The 22,326-nt window shown below is 33.3% G+C and overlaps 1 protein-coding gene across 1 annotated transcript in view; it reads left to right on the top strand.

The window, feature by feature from the left end:
* Positions 1-21,936, top strand: part of LOC143248190 (atrial natriuretic peptide receptor 1-like) — a 44,694-nt gene extending 22,758 nt beyond the window's left edge. The window contains exons 12-20 of the mRNA XM_076496622.1: positions 5,269-5,436; positions 9,483-9,651; positions 9,916-10,065; positions 13,199-13,322; positions 14,808-14,876; positions 15,845-16,019; positions 19,303-19,401; positions 20,489-20,580; positions 21,691-21,936. Of these exons, the coding sequence (XP_076352737.1) occupies positions 5,269-5,436; positions 9,483-9,651; positions 9,916-10,065; positions 13,199-13,322; positions 14,808-14,876; positions 15,845-16,019; positions 19,303-19,401; positions 20,489-20,580; positions 21,691-21,804 (1,160 nt within the window). The 3' untranslated portion in view covers positions 21,805-21,936. The remainder of the gene's footprint in view (positions 1-5,268; positions 5,437-9,482; positions 9,652-9,915; positions 10,066-13,198; positions 13,323-14,807; positions 14,877-15,844; positions 16,020-19,302; positions 19,402-20,488; positions 20,581-21,690) is intronic.
* The last annotated feature ends 390 nt before the right edge of the window (positions 21,937-22,326 follow it).

The raw sequence follows: 22,326 nt of genomic DNA, 5'->3' as shown, positions 1-22,326 counted from the left end.
AAAGCTCGTGTTAAATTAACGTACAACCTAGAAAGCAAAGAAGTCATTCAATATTAAGTCGTTATCATAATTACCAATTATTAATTTACTTACTTCACTTTGGAAAACTACATATAATTTTTATTTAAAGTTCAAGTAATTGTAAACGTTTACATCTGCTAGTAGAAGCCATAGTACACGAGATTGACTGAGGAGTAATAACCATAATATTAATCCTAAGAAATGTGAACTGTTTCATCAAGAGACGGGTTTCCTTAGAGTTATAATCAAAGGAGAAGATGTAGTTACAGATATGACCAAGAATGAATCCATTCAGAACTCGCACGAAATAAGAGACTTCTAGTCTCGTTGTCTTATTTTTACTGCCACAGTTCGTTACCTATACAAACTATTAGCAAACCAAACAAGATTTTTAGACTGCTCATTGTGAACAAACATACCACAAACTGAAGAAAAAGCTGACTCCTAAACCTATATTGGGATACAAATCATTGAACATTATCTTATAGTACATAAAAAAAGGCAGTGGTTTTATAGTATAAGTATTATTATCACAAGTACAACATGAGAAAGAACACGTTATTGCCTGCTATAGCATATAAAAGGTATTATTTAATTGTAAAATGAATTATTAGTAGTATTCTAGCCATGAGTGAGTTACATCACAACTTATATGGACAAACATTTACATTCTTCAAAACTGTTGTAAACATTTTCAGCCATAATACACGTTTCAGGTAGGAACAACTTATCAACCAAGAAGGAGTGATGGCAAGGTGGCTCCAAAAACGTTAAGGATACAACTTTTATCTTGTACATTAACTTTGAATGATTGTTTAAAGGTTAATGCTTTATTACGAAAACCTTATACTGCTGAAAACTAAACATTAAAGAAAAGAAGAAAACTAAAGAAAGCCAACCCAAGGTGAAACAAATCAGGATCAACAGACGAAGTATAATGAATCTTGTCTACACTCAAAATAAAAATATTCAGGTTTAAAATACGATTTTTAACCATTCATTCAGTGGATTACTAATGACGTTATGGTTCTCTAGCATAGAGTACTGGACTATTTAAACAAACTACCAGAAGTACAGTACTGTAAAAGTGTTAAGACAATAGAATGTTTTATCATTGTTCCCATTTTACGAGACTAATTCTTCCACGTCATTACAGAATGTAGATTTTAACATTATGGTAATCATTCACTGACTCATGTTCACAACTGAATTAGCCAGGATGAGAGTATTTATAATTCTTTAGAATTTCTTTACATGTGTATCGATAGCATGTCATAAAGATTCTGTTTGAATAAACATAGTGATCAAACTGAAATAACTTGAATGTACCCCACGTAGTGTATTAACTATATATAAAGGAGCTAACATATGGGACCGGAATGTAGAAGAAATCATATTAATAGCAATCCAGAAGCAAAGCTTGATAAAACCAGTGTTTAATACTATATATCAAGTTCTGTTATTATACCACAGTCCAGAAAGCACACAGAATTATCAGTAGAGGAGAGAAGTCATATAAAAGCTTTATATGATGCTGGTTGCACTTTCTGAGAAAATGCTTCGGACATAAAATGCTCCATAAACACTGCCAAGTACATCCTGGATCATGAGACTGAGACAGGTACATTTGAAAATAAGAAAAGAAGAGGTAGAACACCTAAACTCAGTGATACTAATGTTAGGTATCTTCGTTTATATAGCCTTCAGGTGAGAAGGAAAGATGCCACTGATATCAAACATGAGATAAACAACCATGTACTAAATGATAGAAAACTGTCCAGATGTACAGTATCAAGAAGACTCAATGAAAATAGAATATTTGATCGTGTAGCAGTTAAAATCCTTTACTTCGATCTCCAAGTGTTGTCAAGAGTTTGAAGTTCGCTAAAAAGTACAAAATATGGACTAGTTGTTATGGACAAATGAGTTTAAGTTTGAAATATTTGGTTAGAATCATAGGTTTTACGTTTAGCTGAAGAAAGGGGAAAGATACTTACCTGAATGCACACGAAGCCTGAAAGAGGCAGTGTGATGGCTTGGAGATGTTTGTCTGCTGAAGTGACAGGAGATATTTGTAAAATTGATGAAATAATGTACCAGCTCAAGTACCATTGCACACTGATCCTTTGTGGTATACACAGTAGTTTCTTTATTATTGGTAAAAGATTCTACTACCAAGTGCATAATGGCCACAAACACTCATCCATCCGATCAGTAATTTCTTAGCTAAGAAAACTGCTCTGGATTCATTTATATGATGCAATGGGCCTACACAGTACCTTGATCTCAACCCATTTGAGCAGATCTGGGAGTTGTTAAACCAAAAACTTGACATATCAAATTTACTTGCAAAGAATCTTTATTGGAGTGTATTGGAATTATTTGAAATAAACTCTCAAAGGACAGTTTAATTAAATATGTTGCAACAGTGTCTATAAAACTATCTGCAGTTATAAAAGCGAAAGGAGTATCTAAAAAATATTAAATGTTTGTTGAATTCAAACAGTTCCTTTAGGTTTACGTTTTACTAAATATGAAAATTAATAAAATGTTGATGCCTCTCCTCTGATTTACCTTTCATCTTTTTTCTAATGTAGACTGAAATTAATTTTTTACGTCGTCGTATTGTATTGCACAGTATTGTATATGTCGTTTGTAACAAGGGAAAAGAAACTTTACCAAAAGAGCCCGTCATTGAACTTAAGTCAAAATTTCTAAATGCTCAGATCAAGATGGAGCTTTGAATAAACCTTGTTGAAAATCTGTGAAGGTGCAAGCAGGATATTCCACTTTTGTTTATTAGTTATTGAAGACCATTACATGAAAGTATGAATAACACACCACCATTACTGGTGTTAGGTGTGGAATCCAAAGTGTCATTGAACCTCCTGTACTCACATCTTGAAGATCAACAATCAGCAGCAAGAGTGGGATATTGTGATTGCACCTTTATAGGTAATAAGATAAGAAGTCACTAAGATGTATATGCTGACAAGTCTAGAACGAAGAACTCCCAATCTTCTAATTGCTAATACTTTACGGCCAATTCTTGTTTTATTCTTCTATCTTTATCTCTGGAAGCATTTTCTTACTGTTCATTAATAGATATGGTAGTCATGGTATGTCTGTGCAAGTTTAACTACAAGAGAGAATAACTCTAAAATTAAGTAGATGTTAGGAAGGACCATAGTGTACAGTGACAAGCAAATCAATGAAGTGGTTAAAACAATTCGGAAATTCATCTGCCGTAATAATCTCTTGAATTATGTTGTCATGTGTATAGTTGTACAATCCACTATGTAAGAGAGAACAAAACTAAAGTTAATTAGGTGTTGGGAAGGATCCTCTACTGCAAAGAAAATAATAAATGATGTGGTTGAAACAGTCCAGAGGTGGAGATATCGAAGGTAAAAGTCCTCCAATCTGATCATCTTGGAAACGTGTTAGAGATGCAATGGCCTTGTTAGTTTTTGAGATGACTCTGCAATGGTGAACCAATATAGTGAAGAACTCATGGTTCCTGACCAGACAAATTAAATGAAGAACTTACCAATGGAAATTTTTCCTGCTTAGTTGCCCAAGACTCATGTAGAGAACATTCCCAGAGCACCACTTAGGAAGGAGCCACTAATGGATTCCTTTGACCAATCAACTTAGAGGTAGTTCTCTCAGTATCAAGACAATAAGTGACGATAAAGGATAAAAGGACAAACCACCTTCATTTGAGAACCCACAGAAATATCATACTATATGTTTTGTTGTACAGAATATTAGCTGCACCTCGGTTAGCACAGTTAAGTAATCATTGAATGACCGTAAATCTATTTATGAATATTATTGTTGTTTATTCGTTTTTGAAGCTTAAACAAAGCTACTCGAGGACTTTCTAATTTTTAAGCGATAGGCAAGAAAGAAGCTAACTAATCTACAACACCCACCATCAACACCTGAAATATTTGTTAACGAACAAATAGTGGGATTGACTATCACGTTATAATGCCCCAGACTGAAAGAGCAAGAGTGTCCGAAGAGACTATCAGATTAATTTTGTTGATTGTAAATAATTACTTTATTGTTAGTTATGGAAAGCTAACTTTAATGTTTTAAAATTATTATTATATTATGTGTATCTGTATGTATAATAAGGTTGTTCAAGGAACCTCATAACTTATGGAGAAGGAAATGTGAAAGGCTATATGCCAAATATCTTTTATTTTTATGTTTTTCTAGAGGGAGTTTGAGTTTTTATGCAATATGATGAGCGTGTGTAACCGAAAATTTTGTTAAGAGATAAGAAGCTTTTGGAGTGATATAAAAATGACAGTTATGTTTGTTAATTTGGGTGATAAGTTAACGACTGATTGCAGAGTATGTGTTAGTTCAGCACCGAACATTTTACGTTTTTGATGAAGTACTGAAGTGAAAAGAAGGAAGCGAGTAACTGTTAAACGTTTCTGTGGGTTAGGCCTATCATTACTTTCACAAGTAATGCTAAAATATTATACATGGACCACTACGAAACGTAATTTGAAGAACATAAACTTAATGGTTGAAGTAATCAAATCCTTTCTTTTCTTTAGGTGAACAGAAGATTTCATTTTTATTACCAACTAATAAAAAAACTCCACTTATCGATAAAAATCATTATTTGTTTGTTTGTTTTTGAATTTCGCGCAAAGCTACACGAGGGCTATCTGCGCTAGCTGTACCTAATTTAGCAGGGTAAGACTAGAGGGAAGGCAGCTAGTTATCACCACCTACCGCCAACTCTTGGGCTACTCTTTTACCAACGAATAGTGGGATTAACCGTCACTTATAACTCCCCCACAGCTGAAAGGGCGAGCATGTTTGGCGCGACGGGGATGCGAACCCGTGACCCTCAGGTTACGAGTCGCACGCCTTAACACGCTTGGCCATGCCGGGCCAAAAATCATTATAACAATAATTATTTCAGTTTGATAAGCCTGTTAAAATACCTTTGAAGTAAGTAGAACAAACAAAATATGATAAAATAGGAACAATTGAGACACCCTATTTTGAGGGAGAGAAGTCTGACATAATTGGCATCATAGGATAAAACAAAGTCTGACATAATTGGCATCATAGGATAAAACAAAGTCTGACATAATTGGCATCATAGGATAAAACAAAAAGATTAGACCATCAAGTATTCTGAAGTTGAAAATCTTTAATAATAAAAGTGTGAATCGTATTCTATTCTTTAATACTATTTTAACTTCACTACAGCAAGTCTATTATGGACAGCACCAGAACACTTACGAGAGCGATATCCAGGCAAGAATGGATCTCAGAAAGGAGATGTGTACAGTTTTGCAATAGTTCTACAAGAAGTAATAACTAGAACTAGACCTTTTGAGTGCGGAACAACAAATAGAGGAGACATTTCACCAACAAGTAAGTAATTCAACAACAAAAGTTAAAATATATTTTACAAAACAGAACGTTTTCCTCCCTACCGTCCTAGTGGCTCAGTAATATGTTTGAAATATTATGAAGCAATGTGCTTAATAACAAACATACAGAACGTTATAAGAGAGATAAATACTCCAACTTTATAAATTTGTTAAGAACTCGGTGTATTATTAAAAATATGTTGAAATGTAAGTGTGTATTATTAAGATTCAGTGTTATAATTACAATTATAAATATTTTGAAGATGACTTCCCACTTTATGATCAACAAATAAGATAATTATTCGCAAACGTGTTTTTATGAAAGTTGGATTCTATTGTCTGTTTAAGTATATTAAGATATAACTATGTATTAATAACATTGTAATATTATGTTGCTAAACAGTTCAGCGTTATGATTCTTCAAACTTATCTCTTAGCCGAGAGAGGGATAGGTGTATATATGTATATAATAGTATTAGATTATAAACATAGAATAATAGTTATGTTAGTTTGCGTATCCAAAGAATACTTTCCAACTTTCCAGACAATGAGGCCAGAAATGAAATAAAACTGTCTTATATATTTAACACCCGAATGAAACCACAACTTACTCTCGTAAGACAAGTGTTTGCAGAAGTTACAAGACAGACTTGCATATTCGCTATAGATGCAAACCGTGATATGTCTCAGACGACGTTTAGTGACCGATCGTTCGACGTAGACTGTATCAAGGTAGACTGGAGAAGACGTAGGTCACTGTGGAGGGGCATTCATATGACAAAATTGTTAGACAATATTTCGAAGACAGGCGGTGTTACTAGTCTCTATGGAAGTATAAAAGCTCTACAGGCTGAACTTTAGAACAAAAAAAACCGTAACTTAAACCAATTTGGAACAATGTCCTCAACTGCAAAGTGAAGGTTGTGGCTACGAAAAGGATCCTTAAACTTAAAATGTGTTTGCAATTAATCTGTATATATTTCCTGGCAACTTTTAACAAACAAGAAGTAAAAATGGATTAAAAGTTTATGAAAACGTACTGGCCCGGCATGGCCAGGTGGGCTAAGGCGTTCGACTCGTAATTCGAGGGTCGTGGGTTCGAATCCCCTTCACACCGAACTTACTCGCCCTTTCAGGGGTGGGGGCGTTATAATGTGACGATCAATCTCACTATTCGTTTGTAAAAGAGTAGCTTAATAGTTGGCAGTGGGTGGTGATGACTAGCTGCCTTCCCTTTAGCCTACACTGCCAAATTAGGGACGGCTAGCGCAGATAGTCCTCGAGTAGCTTTGCGCAAAATTAAAAAAAAAGAAAAGGAAAACGTACTTGCCAAAAAACAAATAGTTAAAAGTAGACCAACTTGTACTTTGGAAGTTGTGGTTCTTGGGTAACCGTGCGAAATTATGGTCATTAGAATCTAATAAAAAAAAATCCACATTAGGTGTAAAAAATGGTGCAATCAAAAAATACGTTCGATGTGTCACCTAAAGAAATAAAATCAAAATTGTTTATCAAACTGGTAGCTACAGTTATAGCACTGAAAAGACGTTTATAGCAAATATCCATTCATTTGTTACACGGGACGCATATTTTGTTTTACCAAACCTTATGCCCCAAAATAAATAAAAAATCCTGCCTGCTTAAATAATGAATGAATATTTAACGTATAATTCTTATCAATGTTATTACTCTGAAAAGACATTTACAAAACCAACAAGATTCATTAAAATATATGATATCACTTTTCCCCTGTAATAAAGTGTTTATATATTCCTTTATAGTTACGCCATGAAATTTAGATTAACAGTTTTTTGTCATCACCGCCACACACTCGGTATAGCCGTATGGGGAATAATTATTTATTCTAACTTCTGTAGCAAATTTCATGTGTCACTAATCACTCTTTCATTACGGTAATTTCATAAAATGCAGTTTATATGAGCTTAAAAATTGGTAATGAATAATGAACTATAACCATCCACGTGCGATTCTTTTGAAAAATTGAGACAGAAACTCGTGATGACGAAAAACCTACTTGAAGTAAAAATGTATTCTCAAGACGGCTGGTTGGGATATTAACACTTTAATTAAAACAAAGTACAAAACACCCATACCAGCCGTCTTGAAAATTCGTTTTGAGTTAGAAACTGCTAAACTAGTTTGTTTGGCCTAATCAATTCTTATTTATCTGCACGTCTTTTGTTGTCTTATGCGAAGTTTCTTGTTTTACGTTAAGAGAGATCATAACGCTCAACACTACAGTTATTTAGGCTAGTCACGGTGAGGGGTTTGTTGTTTTACGTTAAGAGAGATCATAATGCTCAACACTACATTTATTTAGGCTAGTCACGGTGAGGGTTTTGTTGTTTTACGTTAAGAGAACTCATAATGCTCAACACTACAGATATTTTTGCTAGTCACGGTGAGGGTTTTGTTGTTTTACGTTAAGAGAGATCATAATGCTCAACACTACAGATATTTTTGCTAGTCACGGTGAGGGTTTTGTTCTTTTACGTTAAGAGAGATCATAATGCTCAATACTACAGTTATTTAGGCTAGTCGCGGTGAGGGTTTTGTTGTTTTACGTTAAGAGAGATCATAATGCTCAACACTACAGATATTTTTGCTAGTCACGGTGAGGGTTTTGTTGTTTTACGTCAAGAGAGATCATAATGCTCAACACTACAGTTATTTTTGCTAGTCACAGTGAGGGTTTTGTTGTTTTACGTTAAGAGAGATCATAATGCTCAACACTACAGTTATTTAGGGTAGTCACGGTGAGGGTTTTGTTGTTTTACGTTAAGAGAGATCATAATGCTCAACACTACAGATATTTTTGCTAGTCACGGTGAGGGTTTTGTTGTTTTACGTCAAGAGAGATCATAATGCTCAACACTACAGATATTTTTGCTAGTCACGGTGAGGGTTTTGTTGTTTTACGTCAAGAGAGATCATAATGCTCAACACTACAGTTATTTTTGCTAGTCACAGTGAGGGTTTTGTTGTTTTACGTCAAGAGAGATCATAATGCTCAACACTACAGATATTTTTGCTAGTCACGGTGAGGGTTTTGTTGTTTTACGTTAAGAGAGATCATAATGCTCAACACTACAGATATTTTGCTAGTCACGGTGAGGGTTTTGTTCTTTTACGTTAAGAGAGATCATAATGCTCAATACTACAGTTATTTAGGCTAGTCACGGTGAGGGTTTTGTTGTTTTACGTTAAGAGAGATCATAATGCTCAACACTACAGATATTTTTGCTAGTCACGGTGAGGGTTTTGTTGTTTTACGTCAAGAGAGATCATAATGCTCAACACTACAGTTATTTTTGCTAGTCACAGTGAGGGTTTTGTTGTTTTACGTTAAGAGAGATCATAATGCTCAACACTACAGTTATTTAGGGTAGTCACGGTGAGGGTTTTGTTGTTTTACGTTAAGAGAGATCATAATGCTCAACACTACAGATATTTTTGCTAGTCACGGTGAGGGTTTTGTTGTTTTACGTCAAGAGAGATCATAATGCTCAACACTACAGTTATTTTTGCTAGTCACAGTGAGGGTTTTGTTGTTTTACGTTAAGAGAGATCATAATGCTCAACACTACAGTTATTTTTGCTAGTCACAGTGAGGGTTTTGTTGTTTTACGTGAAGAGAGATCATAATGCTCAACACTACAGTTATTTAGGCTAGTCACGGTGAGGGTTTTGTTGTTTTACGTGAAGTTTCTTGTTTTACGTTAAGAGAACTCATAATGCTCGACGCTACAGTTATTTTTGCTAGTCACGGTGAGGGTTTTGTTGTCTTGTGTGAAATTTCATGTTTTAAAGTACTAATAGTAAACTAGTTTATCTATTTACCTCTTTAAAAACTGTAAATTTTGTAAGAATTATCCTAAAGAATGTTTTTAATCCTTTGATACCACGTGTTTCGTATTTTCCACACAGACATGCTCTAACAGCATGTGCACCTTCGGTCAAGTGTGGACCATATATCAGATAATGGTGTTTCATTACTATACATTCCGCATGTTTCATTTATTTCAGAAATAATAGAAAATGTGAAAACAAGAATGGACCCACCTTTCCGTCCTCAACTTTCCACTTCAGACTGTCCATCTAACCTTTGTCACATCTTATACAATTGCTGGGAAGAGAAACCAGAAAACAGACCTCTCTTCCCGACCTTGAAACATAAGCTGAAGTTAGTGACAGGGTGCGATAACATAAAATCATATATTATTTTCAAAATAACGATAACAAAAAAACAATTATCGATAACTAGTAGTTTTTATTTATTTCGATAACTTGTTATTTAATCTCAGATTTCTCTTAAACTATGTTGCAATTGTTTAAGTTTTCAAATATTACAGTGTGAAATGTAAAAACGTATGATTATAGAAATATATATATATATTAAAACTATTTGAATTTTTATTCTTAATTTAATTTAAAAAAAGGTTTATATTTTTCCTTATAGGGGGCTAAGCAACAAAAATTTTATGGACAACTTATTGTCTCGAATGGAAAAGTACGCAAACAACCTGGAAAAGTTGGTTGAATATAAGACAGCAGCTTTTGTAGAAGAGAAGACAAGAAGTGAAGATTTATTATACCAACTGTTACCTAGGTAACAAGAATTAGTTATGCCACTTTTAAAGTTTGTTTTAATTGTAATTTAGAGTATAATATAAAATTGCTGAAAATAGAACTAAAATATTTGTTCTACATTTCAGAGAAATTCTTAAATCCAAAAAACCTATAGCTTTAAACCTGCATGAGTAAACCTGTGAACTTCCAGTAAATTCATCTGAGAACCGTCAAATAATAGATTCGTCTCAACAATGTATGAAGCAACTGTGGACAGCCAACCACTAAAGATAATCCAACAATTTATCAAATAACTTTGTGAATAGCTAACCACTAAAGTTAATTCAACAATGTATCAAATAAATTTGTGAATAGCCAACCACTAAAGTTAATTCAACAATATACCAAATAACTTTGTGAATAGCCAACCACTAAAGTTGGTCCAACAATGTATTAAATAACTTTGTGAATAGCCAACCACTAAAGTTAATTCAACAATATACCAAATAACTTTGTGAATAGCCAACCACTAAAGTTGGTCCAACAATGTATTAAATAACTTTGTGAATAGCCAACCACTAAAGTTAATTCAACAATATACCAAATAACTTTGTGAATAGCCAACCACTAAAGTTGGTCCAACAATGTATTAAATAACTTTGTGAATAGCCAACCACTGAAGTTGGTCCAACAATATACTAAATAACTTTGTGAATAGCCAACCGTAAATAATTTTACAGTGTTAAAAAAATTAAATTGGCGAACGATAAAGTTAGTAGCAATGTAAACCAAAACACTCGTTAGGGGTCTATTGGTGTATTAGGTGATCAAAAGCCTTTAGTTCAAGAGTTTGTGTTTTTATATGGTTTGTTTTAATTCCGTGAAGAGCTAGCTAACCGAGAGCTATCCGCTATAGCCGTCTTATATTTTAACTTGCAGGTGATTTCGAACCACCAGGTTATATCAGGTCTCATGTAAGAGATTAAAACACAAAAATTAGAATCATGATGTATGGACGCTTTCTTGGTTGTGTTTAATATATTTTCACAATTACATAAATAACATTTTTATTTATATAAATCGTACCTCAATAGTATAGTACACCATATGCATTTTATATTTCTGTTTTTCTGTATATAATGTTATTATTATGTCCTATAGTGCATTACCAATTTTAACACTTTGTGATGGCCTTATGATTCAGACTATATTCTTTACAATGGATATGGATTTATTCTACTTCTAAACACCATTGAAGATAAAAGTTTGTTGTTTTTTTAAGGAAAACGTAAACTTCTATGTATCTGTACCTTTCCGTATATATATAAATATCTTTTTAGTGAAGTTAAATAATTACATCCAAACTAAGCCAAATAAGTAAAAAAATATCACGAAGAAGATAAAGTCAGCGAATCCAAACCTCTAATTAATTATAACCATAAGTTTGAAGACGAAACAAACACATTAACATGAAACAAAATACGCTTCATATTTTTAAAAAGTCCTAGGGTGCAAGCTACAATATGGGATTATAAAATGTTTCCTAGGTTTTGGAGGTGACTACGGAAGTAGGACCCACATTGTGGTGGGGATACACCATCTATCAGTCTTAACCTCCATTTCCCTAGTCTTACATGAGAAAATTAGAAATTATGAGAGAGAGATGTGGGTTCTCAAGCCCACAACGTCCCACATCTATATCACCCATCACTACCTACAAACAGTTCTGGGAAGGTGACTGGTCTCCCAAGTTAAAATAAAAATATGGAAAATATAAACATAAGGTACTACCATTTGGGGGTAAGTAAGATGAAACTTACCTCTTGAAGTTAGCATTCCTGCTCCCAGTATGGTAAAGACTTTAATTAACACTAATTACATGTATATATATATATATATATATATATACACTATACATAGATGTATATCTCTCTATATATATTTATCTATATATTCCACCTATCTGCATGTGTCTATGTATTATCCATATGTATATATAAATGTATCTATGTATATCTATCTATATATATATGTATATGTATCTATACATATATACGTATCTAAGGGGTCATCTAGAGTAGTCTTTGTTTTGGTCTACAGTAAAGTCACAGTCAGTTATTTGCCATGTTCACTATGGGTAATTGAACTCCGGATTTTATCATTGAAATTCGGTTAAATATTTCGCTATCCCACCGGGAGTCTTACAGTGGTCATTTCCAAAGTAAAATCACAGTCTTTCAGTGAACCTCCACCGGTTAAGATTTTGGCACACCATAAGAAACTAAAGTTGTTAATTATAGTGCATCTTGAAGAAATGTCCAAACAGTCATTTTACGGGTGGGGACTCAGTGGACATAAAGATAGATTTTAGTGTTTTTTAATATCATTATGCATCACATAGACGTATACATCTATAAACCTATACTCAAAATACAGCATTGTACTGATAAAAAAAAACAGTCTTTGAAGACTAGAAATTTGGTTTGTTTCATCTAAATTTCGCGCAAAGCTACACGAGGGCTATCTGCTCTAGCCGTCCCTGCTTTAGCAGTGTAAGACTAGAGGGAAGACAGCTAGTCATCACTACCCACCGCCAACTCTTGGGCTACTATTTTACCAACGAATAGTGGGATTGACCGTCACTTTATAACGCCCCCTTACCTGAAAGGGCGAGTGTGTTTGGTGTGATGGAAAATCGAACCCGCGACCCTCAGATTACGAGTGCCTTAACCACCTGGCCATGCCGGACAAAATTAGAAGTATTTGTAATGTTTTAATCACGAATAACATCGTGGTTGTCTTAAAGTTTCATGAACTGACGTCACTTAATAAGGGAAACTGTAAACATTTACATTGTAGTTTTATTTTATTTTATTTTCAAAAAAAAATATTTTAAAAACTGCTTTTATTAATGGGTCCCCAACTGGTACAGCGGTAAGTGTAGGGATTTACAACGCTAAAATCATCGGTTCGATTCCCCTCGGTAGACTGAGGAAATAGCTTGATGTGGCTTTGCTATAAGAAAACACACCCTTCCAAATGGTTTCATCTTACGTTTCCTCATTGGTCCTTATACACATTTCTATTATTAACGGCTTCATTCTACTTGTATCGTCACAGTTTCTATCAGCTACTTCTACTCTTGATAGCTTTATGTAACGTTTTCTCCTCAGGTACATCGCTAACCAGTTGATATCCGGAAGTCGTGTTATACCGGAAATATTTGATTCTGTGACCATTTTTTTCAGTGATATTGTCGGATTCACAGCATTGTCTGCCCAGTCCACTCCAATGGAGGTAGGAAAAAATAAACAATTATACTTAATTTAAAGCTGTTTAAGTCCTTGTAAAAATGTGCTAAGGTATATTTTTGTTTTATTCCATATAGGAAATTGTGTGTATAGATGTTAAATAAAGTTTTTTGTATTATACGAATTATCAACAAAATATTTATATTGCATTCAAAACTAATGCTAAAATAATATCTGTGTTGTGGTTTTGGTTATAGTTTTTTTCTAAAATATATCTGTATTTTAAAAATATCCCATTTCTTTACAAGACAACTCACCAGTGTGATAAATGTTGCTGTGAAATGACAGATTAAAACAAAAACTTGCAAAATTTCGAATTGTTTGTTTCTTAGCTTAAGTTTAAGCAAAACTAAATAAAGATAGATAAAAGCATAACTAACTTCTCACTTAGGTTATGAAACACAGTTTCAACCTGCAGTTGTAAAAAGTGTGAGTTTTGGTTTTGTTAGAATTCCGCTTAAAGCTATTAGAGTTCTATTTGCGCTAACAGTTTGCAATTCAATTGTCATAGACTAGAGGGTTTGGTTTGTTTTGAATTTCGCGCAAAGCTACACGAGGGCTATCTGCGCTAGCTGTACCTAATTTAGCAGGGTAAGACTAGAGGGAAGGCAGCTAGTCATTACCACCCACCGCCAACTCTTGGGCTACTTTTTTACCAATGAATAGTGAGATTGATCGTCACATTATAATACCCCCCTGGCAAAAAGGTGAGCATCTTTGATGTGATGCGGTTGAGTTCCTTAACCACCTGGCGATTCCAAGCCTCAGAGTATAATAGTGGAATTCACCGTCACATGTAACGCTCGCAAGGCTAAAAGGAAAAGCATGCCTGTTGATGGGGATTCGAACCCGCTACGTACAGATTAACTATTGATAGTTTTGATAGACATAATTACAGAGTTATACTATGTCTGACGAGCACGTATTTCAGAAATCTATTCAGACATTACGTTACGAGCCTAAATCGAATAAATGATCATTTAGTTGTCTCTATTAATATTTACGTTTGATCTGTTTACGTTGTTTTCACTGTAAACAAATATATAAAAAATATGTAAATGATATCATATTAATGTTATATTATGAGGCTCTACCTAAAGGCATGTCGTGTGTTTATAGCAGTTGTTCTAGAATTGAAAACATAGCTTAGGTTTACACGTATTAATTTGTTTTTAATTTTTCATAACTTTGTTTCAATACATTTAACAATAGAATAATAAACGGATAACTAGAACAATTTTTCTATACATTTTACTCCGTTTCTAGCAGACAATGAATTTAAATAGTGTACTTAAAATTCAAGAGATGGGGACAGTGTAGTTTAGTTTTATTAATAATATTACTTTATATTACTTCACATAATTGTTGATATCAAACTAGATGAAATATTCCACATAGTAAAGTATTTTTTGTTATTATAACAATAATTTTGTCCATTAATTTTACAGATAATATTTGTTTTTGTGAGCAGGTGGTAGGTGTCTTGAACGACCTGTACTCGTGTTTTGACGTCATCCTTGCTAAGCACGACGTGTACAAGGTATTGGTTAATTTATCATACCCAAAAAAAGCAAAATACTCGTTATGAAAATTGTAAAACTTTTAATCATAATTGAAAAGCAAAATATTGTCGAGTAGTTTACGTAAATGTTTGAAATTTATTTTACTTGAATTGAAGACGTGTACATAATGTTTGTTTCTTGAATTTCGCGCAAAGCCACACAAGGATTATCTTTGCTAGCTGTCCATAATTTAGCAGTGTAAGACTAGAGCTAGTCATCACCACCCACCGCCAACTCTTGGGCTACTCTTTTACCAACGAATAGTGGGATTGACAGTCACTTTATAATGCCCCCACGGCTGAAAGTGCGAGCATGTTTGGTGTGACGGGGATTCGAACCCGCGACCCTTAGATTACGAGTCCTGTGCTTTAACCACCTGGCCATGCTGGGCCTCCTATATAATGAGGGAAGAACATAAAGCATTCTTTACCTAGATTTTCTTTAAGATACAATATACTTCGTTTTGTCCATGAAACTATATATTTTTGTGATCTTCATTTTTCATCAGACTTCCAGCTATACCCAATCAATATTTTCGTGTACGAAGTAATTTTATTACATTCATGGCAATATACACTTACTGTATGATATTAAGGTTTTTATATCAAGTTAGGAACAATTAATTAACTGGAAACATTCTAACTGTAAAACACACTATGAAAAGGTTTTCATGTTTTTTTCGTAAACATGTATTCTAGAGACAGCTGGTATGGGTATTAGAACCTTAGTTTAATTAAAGAATACATTTTTACTTCAGTTAGGTTTAGTTTATGTTATTCTTACAGTTTCGAGATATGTCAGCACGAATATACATACGATACTTGTTCCAAAATCTCATGTCTGCTGTAATTACATACGTTTAGTTTCAAGAACACTTTATTTGTGTTTTACCTATTTCTTGCATTGAGGAATTTCTTAACTGACTTCACGTCGTTAATCGTGTCAGGTTGAGACCATTGGAGATGCATACATGGTAGTGTCTGGTGCACCTGTACCGAACGGACAACAACACGCTCTTGAAATAGCCCGGATGTCGCTGAATGTGAGAGAAGCCTTGAAAAACTTTCAGGTTCGTCATCGTCCTCATGAAAGATTGACCATGAGAATTGGTGTCCATTCAGGTGAGATTGTTAATGTGTGTATAGTTATTTCTCTTTGAAGCTATACAAAAAGCTTTTAATCGATAGCCTATAATTTAATAAGTTATGAATTACGTATTACTTGAAAGTGGTTTTACCTCCCATACAGTTAACGCCAATAAATGAGACAAACAATCAGTCATGGTATTAGGTCAATATCCGTTTATTGCTAGAATATATTTTTCTGAAACTTAGTAACAATGTCAATTTCTACGTTGATTTGTGTGTTAAACGTCATATAAACAAAGATCGTACCCACATTCCTGACCTACCAACCTGTGACTTCTGATAAAGACCGTACCCATATAACTTCCTGACCCATCAACCTGTGACTTCTGATAAAGACCGTACCCACATAACTTCCTAACCCACCAAACTCTGATTTCTGATAAAGAATGTACCCAAATACGTTCCTGACTCATCAATCTGTGACTTCTGATAAAGACTGTACCAACATACATTCCTGATCCACAAACCTGTGACATCCAGACTTCTTATAAAGACCGTACCCACATATCTTCCTCACCTACCAACCTGTGACTTCTGATAAAGAACGTACCCACATACGTTCCTGACCCACCAACATTGACTTCTGATAAAGACTGTACTCGTATATGGTCTTGACCCACCAACATTGAATTCTGATAAAGACCGTACTCTCATATGGTCTTGACCCACCAACATTGAATTCTGATAAAGACCGTACTCGCATATGTTCTTGACCCACCAACATTGAACTCTGATAAAGACCGTACTCACATACGTTCCTGACCAACCAGTCTGTGACTTCCAGTCTTCTGATAACAGAGATTTTACCCCCATACGTTCCTGACCCACCAATCTGTGACTTCTGATCCTCTCAAAGCTATTTTGTATGAGTAACACTTTAGAGAAAATCCATATTTTATAAACATCTAGTTGTAGTTGGTGCCTAATACCAATTCAGAATTTAATTTAATGTATACGGTGAAACCTACAGAACGGCAAATTATATATATTATTTTAATGAGAAGGATGTCAGGAAGTGACGTCTGAGTCGTCTACACCAGGGGTGGACAACTAATTTTTCACAGTGGCCACAACTGTGACTGATGAAAATAACATTGCCACACTATTAAAAAAAAATTGAAAAATGTGAGATTAATCCAAATAATTGTATTTCAACTAGACTTCAATGTGAAAATTGATGGGGTTTTCATCAACAAGTTTTGTGAAATTTGGCTTAATATCTATACTCAGTGAGCGTCTTAGCTCTGCTTCTAAATTTATGTCAGTAATCCGAGATATGTATCCAGACTTGAGAAAATCTAGCTTAGAAAATGTTGATTCATACACCCATGTGAATCCAAACATGGAAAATAATATTGAAATTGTTATCTTGAAATCTGGAAGAGTCTCATCTATTAGAATAGTGAGCCACATCTTTCTGATAGAACATTTTTGTTTACCTTTTCTGTGTTCTACATTTTGCGGGGTAAGAATCTCGTCTTCAGATCCACACTTATCCAAAGATACAATACATGTAATTTTCTTACTGAAATTTCCTGAGTCAAGTTGAAATGGATCATGTAAAAATTCAAATATCAATTTCAAATTTTAAATTCGGAGAAACGTGATTGAAATTTTTAAGATAGATTTGTAATTTATCCAGTTTACATAGAGATCGACTTTAGCATCAGAGAATTCATAGTCCTCATTATTTTGTAGAAAACTATTCAACTTTGCTAAATGTATCAAACCATGCTTTGCTTTTGTCATTGTTCCGCAAGGAGGTACAGCTTCGATTGAAATTCATGAATAGACTGTGATTGCTCGCATGTTATTTTACCTCTTCCCTGAAGCTTCGTATTCAAATTATTAAATTGAGCCATCATGTCGCACAGAAAGTACAAATCACACTGCTTTGACAAAGTTTCAATTTCAGGGAAATTTTCAATTTTACCTTTTTCAACAAGATACTCTTTTGTTTGAGGAAATAAGGAAGTAAATCGTTCCAAGACTTTTCCTCTACTTAACTATCTTACATTTACAAAATCAGTAAGATCATCAAAATTACAGTCACTGCTTTTCTTCAAAGACACAACAAACTGTTGATGGATGAGAGAGCTTCCACTTTTAATATAATTCATGATTTTTACAACAATGTCCATCAAATTTTTCAATTCTTCACTTTTAGACATCCAAGCACAAAAGTTTCCTGATGCAAAATGCAATAGAAAGATGGCGGAGTGGACTTCATATTATTTTCAGTTAAATACTACTTCAAAAGAGATACCAGTCATAATATCGCTCCAGTCATGGCGGGAACACCGTCTGTTGTGACAAAAACCAGTTTTTTAAAATCTAGATTGAATTTTTTTGACATTTTAAGAAATTTTTCAAAGATGTTTTTTCCACATGTTCGATCTCAAGACAAAACACACACTGGCTTATTATTTGTTTCAATCATTACAAATTTCAACTTCCAACTTTCATTAAATTCTCGTGTCACGTTTTTCCATTCACGCGCCATTTTCATTTCGTCAGTAACGACAGAACCAATTAAATTATCTTTATTTTCTGAGTGTCCACCATTATCTGGATTCTTTTGTTTTCGAGTTATCCACTTATTCATATTATGGGATTAAAAAAAATATATTTAAACACTTGAAAGTTGCACAATAAAAATATGTTTACAAGCGCATGCAAAACAACGCTCACTCAATAACAAACATCTAAACCAGACTGACGTAACAAAATGCACGGAGTCTGTGGTAGTGATGAAGCGCGCGACAGCGAAGCAGTGCAGTTGCTATTTACCAAATTTGCTATGAACAAAAAATAAATGATGAAAAAAGCTGATTCCTAAACTCGAACTGGCTACAATTGTGTTATCCACTGGCCACATGTGGCCAATTGCCATGGAGTTGCCCACCTCTGGTCTACATTATTGTTTGTTACTTGATAAATCTGAAACAAAGTTTCCATAAATCTAAAGTCCTGTCTCCTTCAAAACACCAGAAGTAATTTATACTAATATAAATGAAAGATATATTTCTTTCCATAACGGATACAATAAATATCTTACAGGAATTATTTAGATCGAATATTTGTTTGAACAGAGTCATGAACAACAAACATTTTAGAATTAACAGAATTGCAGACTGAGAACTCACTACCATAAAGCTATTAAGATATTTCTAACTAATATTTAGAATTATTCCGTGTTCCAGCTTATCATGTGTACATATCAAACACAATACTCAGTGAACTCACTATTTTTCAGGACCTTGTGCTGCAGGAGTGGTTGGACTAAAGAGGCCCAGGTACTGTTTATTTGGAGACACAGTAAACACAGCAGCTCTTATGGAATCGAGTGGAGAAGGTAGAAATAACACACTTTACGTCACCATCTATAATTATTAATTCATATCTGAAGTTTTTTACTACACTTAGTTATCTTCTCTTCTTACTAATATACTAAATTATCATCTCTTCTTTTCACTATACTTAATTATCATCTCTTCTTACTAATATACTAAATTATCATCTCTTCTTTTCACTATACTTAATTATCATCTCTTCTCTTTACTATACTTAATTATCATCTCTTCTCTTTACTATACTTAATTATCATATCTTCTTTTCACTATACTTAATTATCATATCTTCTTTTCACTATACTTAATTATCATATCTTCTTTTCACTATACTTAATTATCATATCTTCTTTTCACTATACTTAATTATCATATCTTCTTTTCACTATACTTAATTATCATCTCTTCTCTTTACTATACTTAATTATCATATCTTCTTTTCACTATACTTAATTATCATATCTTCTTTTCACTATACTTAATTATCATCTCTTCTCTTTACTATACTTAATTATCATATCTTCTTTTCACTATACTTAATTATCATATCTTCTTTTCACTATACTTAATTATTCTCTTTTCTTATTATTACACTAAATTATCTTTTCTTTTTACTATACTTCAATATCTTCTCTTCTTTTTACTGTTATCATCTCTTCTTTTTACTATACTTAATTATTCTCTTTTCTTATTATTATACTTAATTATCATCTCTTCCACCTCATTATAAAATGTATCATTAAATTTTTATATTAAATAAATTTATAATTTATTCTAAACTTTACTGCTGTTTTAAACGTAGTTAATATGAAGATATCTTTATTAGTATGTCAGTCAGTCCACAAACACACGTAGTTGTTTATATAAGTACAACTAAACTAGGAATCGACTCAACTGTTTATTTATACACATAGTTGATACAAATTAACTAATACAGAAATATACGTTCTTTATCCTTACGTAGTGACTTAAGTGTCTTTAACTAATCGTTACCTTCGATGTAAAATCACGATATTTTACAACTTACTGATATAAAAGTAGACTTCAGTTTCTAAACCAAATGTTATCGTAATAAGATTTAACTTTTCACAGAAATGAAAATCCACATCAGTTCTGAAACAAAAAGAATTTTGGATGAGTTTGGTACATTTTACATGTCACTTCGTGGTGAAACTGAGTTAAAGGTGAGTTTCATCAAGAATTTATGTTTATTCTCTATCTAATTAATTATAAACATGTTTATTTCAAGATACATTATGATTAATACCCGAATATAGCAACAAAATTGAACCTAATTATTCTCAAAGTAGTATGTTTAAAAAAAACTTCTTTATAGAGTGTAGAGATAAACATATTACAATGGTGAATGTATTAAGTTTTATATTTTTCAGTCCTGACAAAGACTAACAAATAACTTATGTTCCTGTAAGCTTACTAAATAAGCGTTGCAGAGATAAAACGTCGTACTCTAAACCTAACGTTAGTTTGGGATATATATATATATTTATGACGTGTTAAATTTAACTTTAAGAACAATCTATAGATTTTAAATTAAGATTTAATTAACGAACTTGTCTTAAACATTTATTCCACCCAATGAATAACAACTATTTGTTTTATCAATGTTTTTTCTCAGTAAATAAAGAGAATAATGGGCTGTTTTTAATAACCTTTTATTAAACTATTTAAACCATAACTGTGTTGATTGTTAAACAATGTGTAAAGTTTATTAACAATTAACTAATTACTTCTTTATTATTAATATTTTACAAAAATACATAAGTGTTAAGGTCGTTAATGAAATTCTCAACTCTTCTTTCCGAAAATTAATTCATTAGTGATTTGGTAAAAGCTTTCAAAAGCATATTTATAGCATTATCAGACTTTCACTTGCTACAAATATTAAACTATAAGCAGATGACTCTACTTAGATAACTCTATTGGCGTTTTTATTATTTGCATGAATTTTCGTTCAACTTTTACCTCAGTTTATTTCTAGAAAGAATAGGTAATCATGTGAATTGAACTATAGGTTTCTTATTTCAGTGGCCACCTTTAGATAGGAATTAAAAAAGAAAAAAATATTCGCTGCAAGGTTTAGAAGTTTCGCTTCAATATGAAGATAGTTTACGTTATACGTGACAGTTTTATAGTCCTAGTCATTGCTTTGGCTATCGATAATACCGGTCTTGTAATAAATCAACTGTTCACAACTAAGTGGAATTACTTTAACATATGATCTAACATGAAGTTACAAAACATTACATTTATGTACACATATCTTCTTCTAACAGGGAAAAGGTCTGGTCCGGACTTACTGGTTGGAAAAACATATCGAATATTACCTTGATGAGTGTGAATCCATGGAAACGTTGAATGGAACAAAAATAATAAATCCTTTTACTTAAAACATACAGAAAAGCATGTAAACCTGATGTCAATCTAGAAGTTTCTTAGAGTGCCTATATATGACCTGTAATAGAACAGTAAAACAGCAATCAAATGTTTTCACTGTTTTCACTTATTTATGTAATTTCTCGTTTCTGTGGGTAGTTTAATAAAGTGGTTTAAGCACGTGCATTGGTTTGCTTGAATTTATAACTTTAAATGAGAAGCTGATATACAAAGGCTTCTTCAGTTGACATTTTGAGGCAACGTTTCACTTGGTAGTTAAAAATATACGATAATTTGGAAATGGACCAGAGACCAATGAGAATCAAAAATCAACACAGCTCCACCAATGGAGGAAGAGATAACGAAAGTCATCACAGGACTCATGAGCAGAAGGACAACAAGTCCTTGTCAACTTAGTTGTGTTTGTTTTGCGCTAGTCGCCCCTAATTTAGCAGTGAAAGACTAGAGGGAAGACAGCTAGTCATCAACCACCCACCGCCAACTCTTGGGCTACATTATAACGTCCCCACGGCTGG

The sequence above is a fragment of the Tachypleus tridentatus genome, chromosome 4, assembly GCF_004210375.1.
Source record: "Tachypleus tridentatus isolate NWPU-2018 chromosome 4, ASM421037v1, whole genome shotgun sequence".
In the NCBI taxonomy this organism is placed as follows: Eukaryota; Metazoa; Arthropoda; class Merostomata; order Xiphosura; family Limulidae; genus Tachypleus; species Tachypleus tridentatus.
Note: the sequence above shows the minus strand (reverse complement) of the source record. Positions and strands in the feature narration are given on the sequence as shown.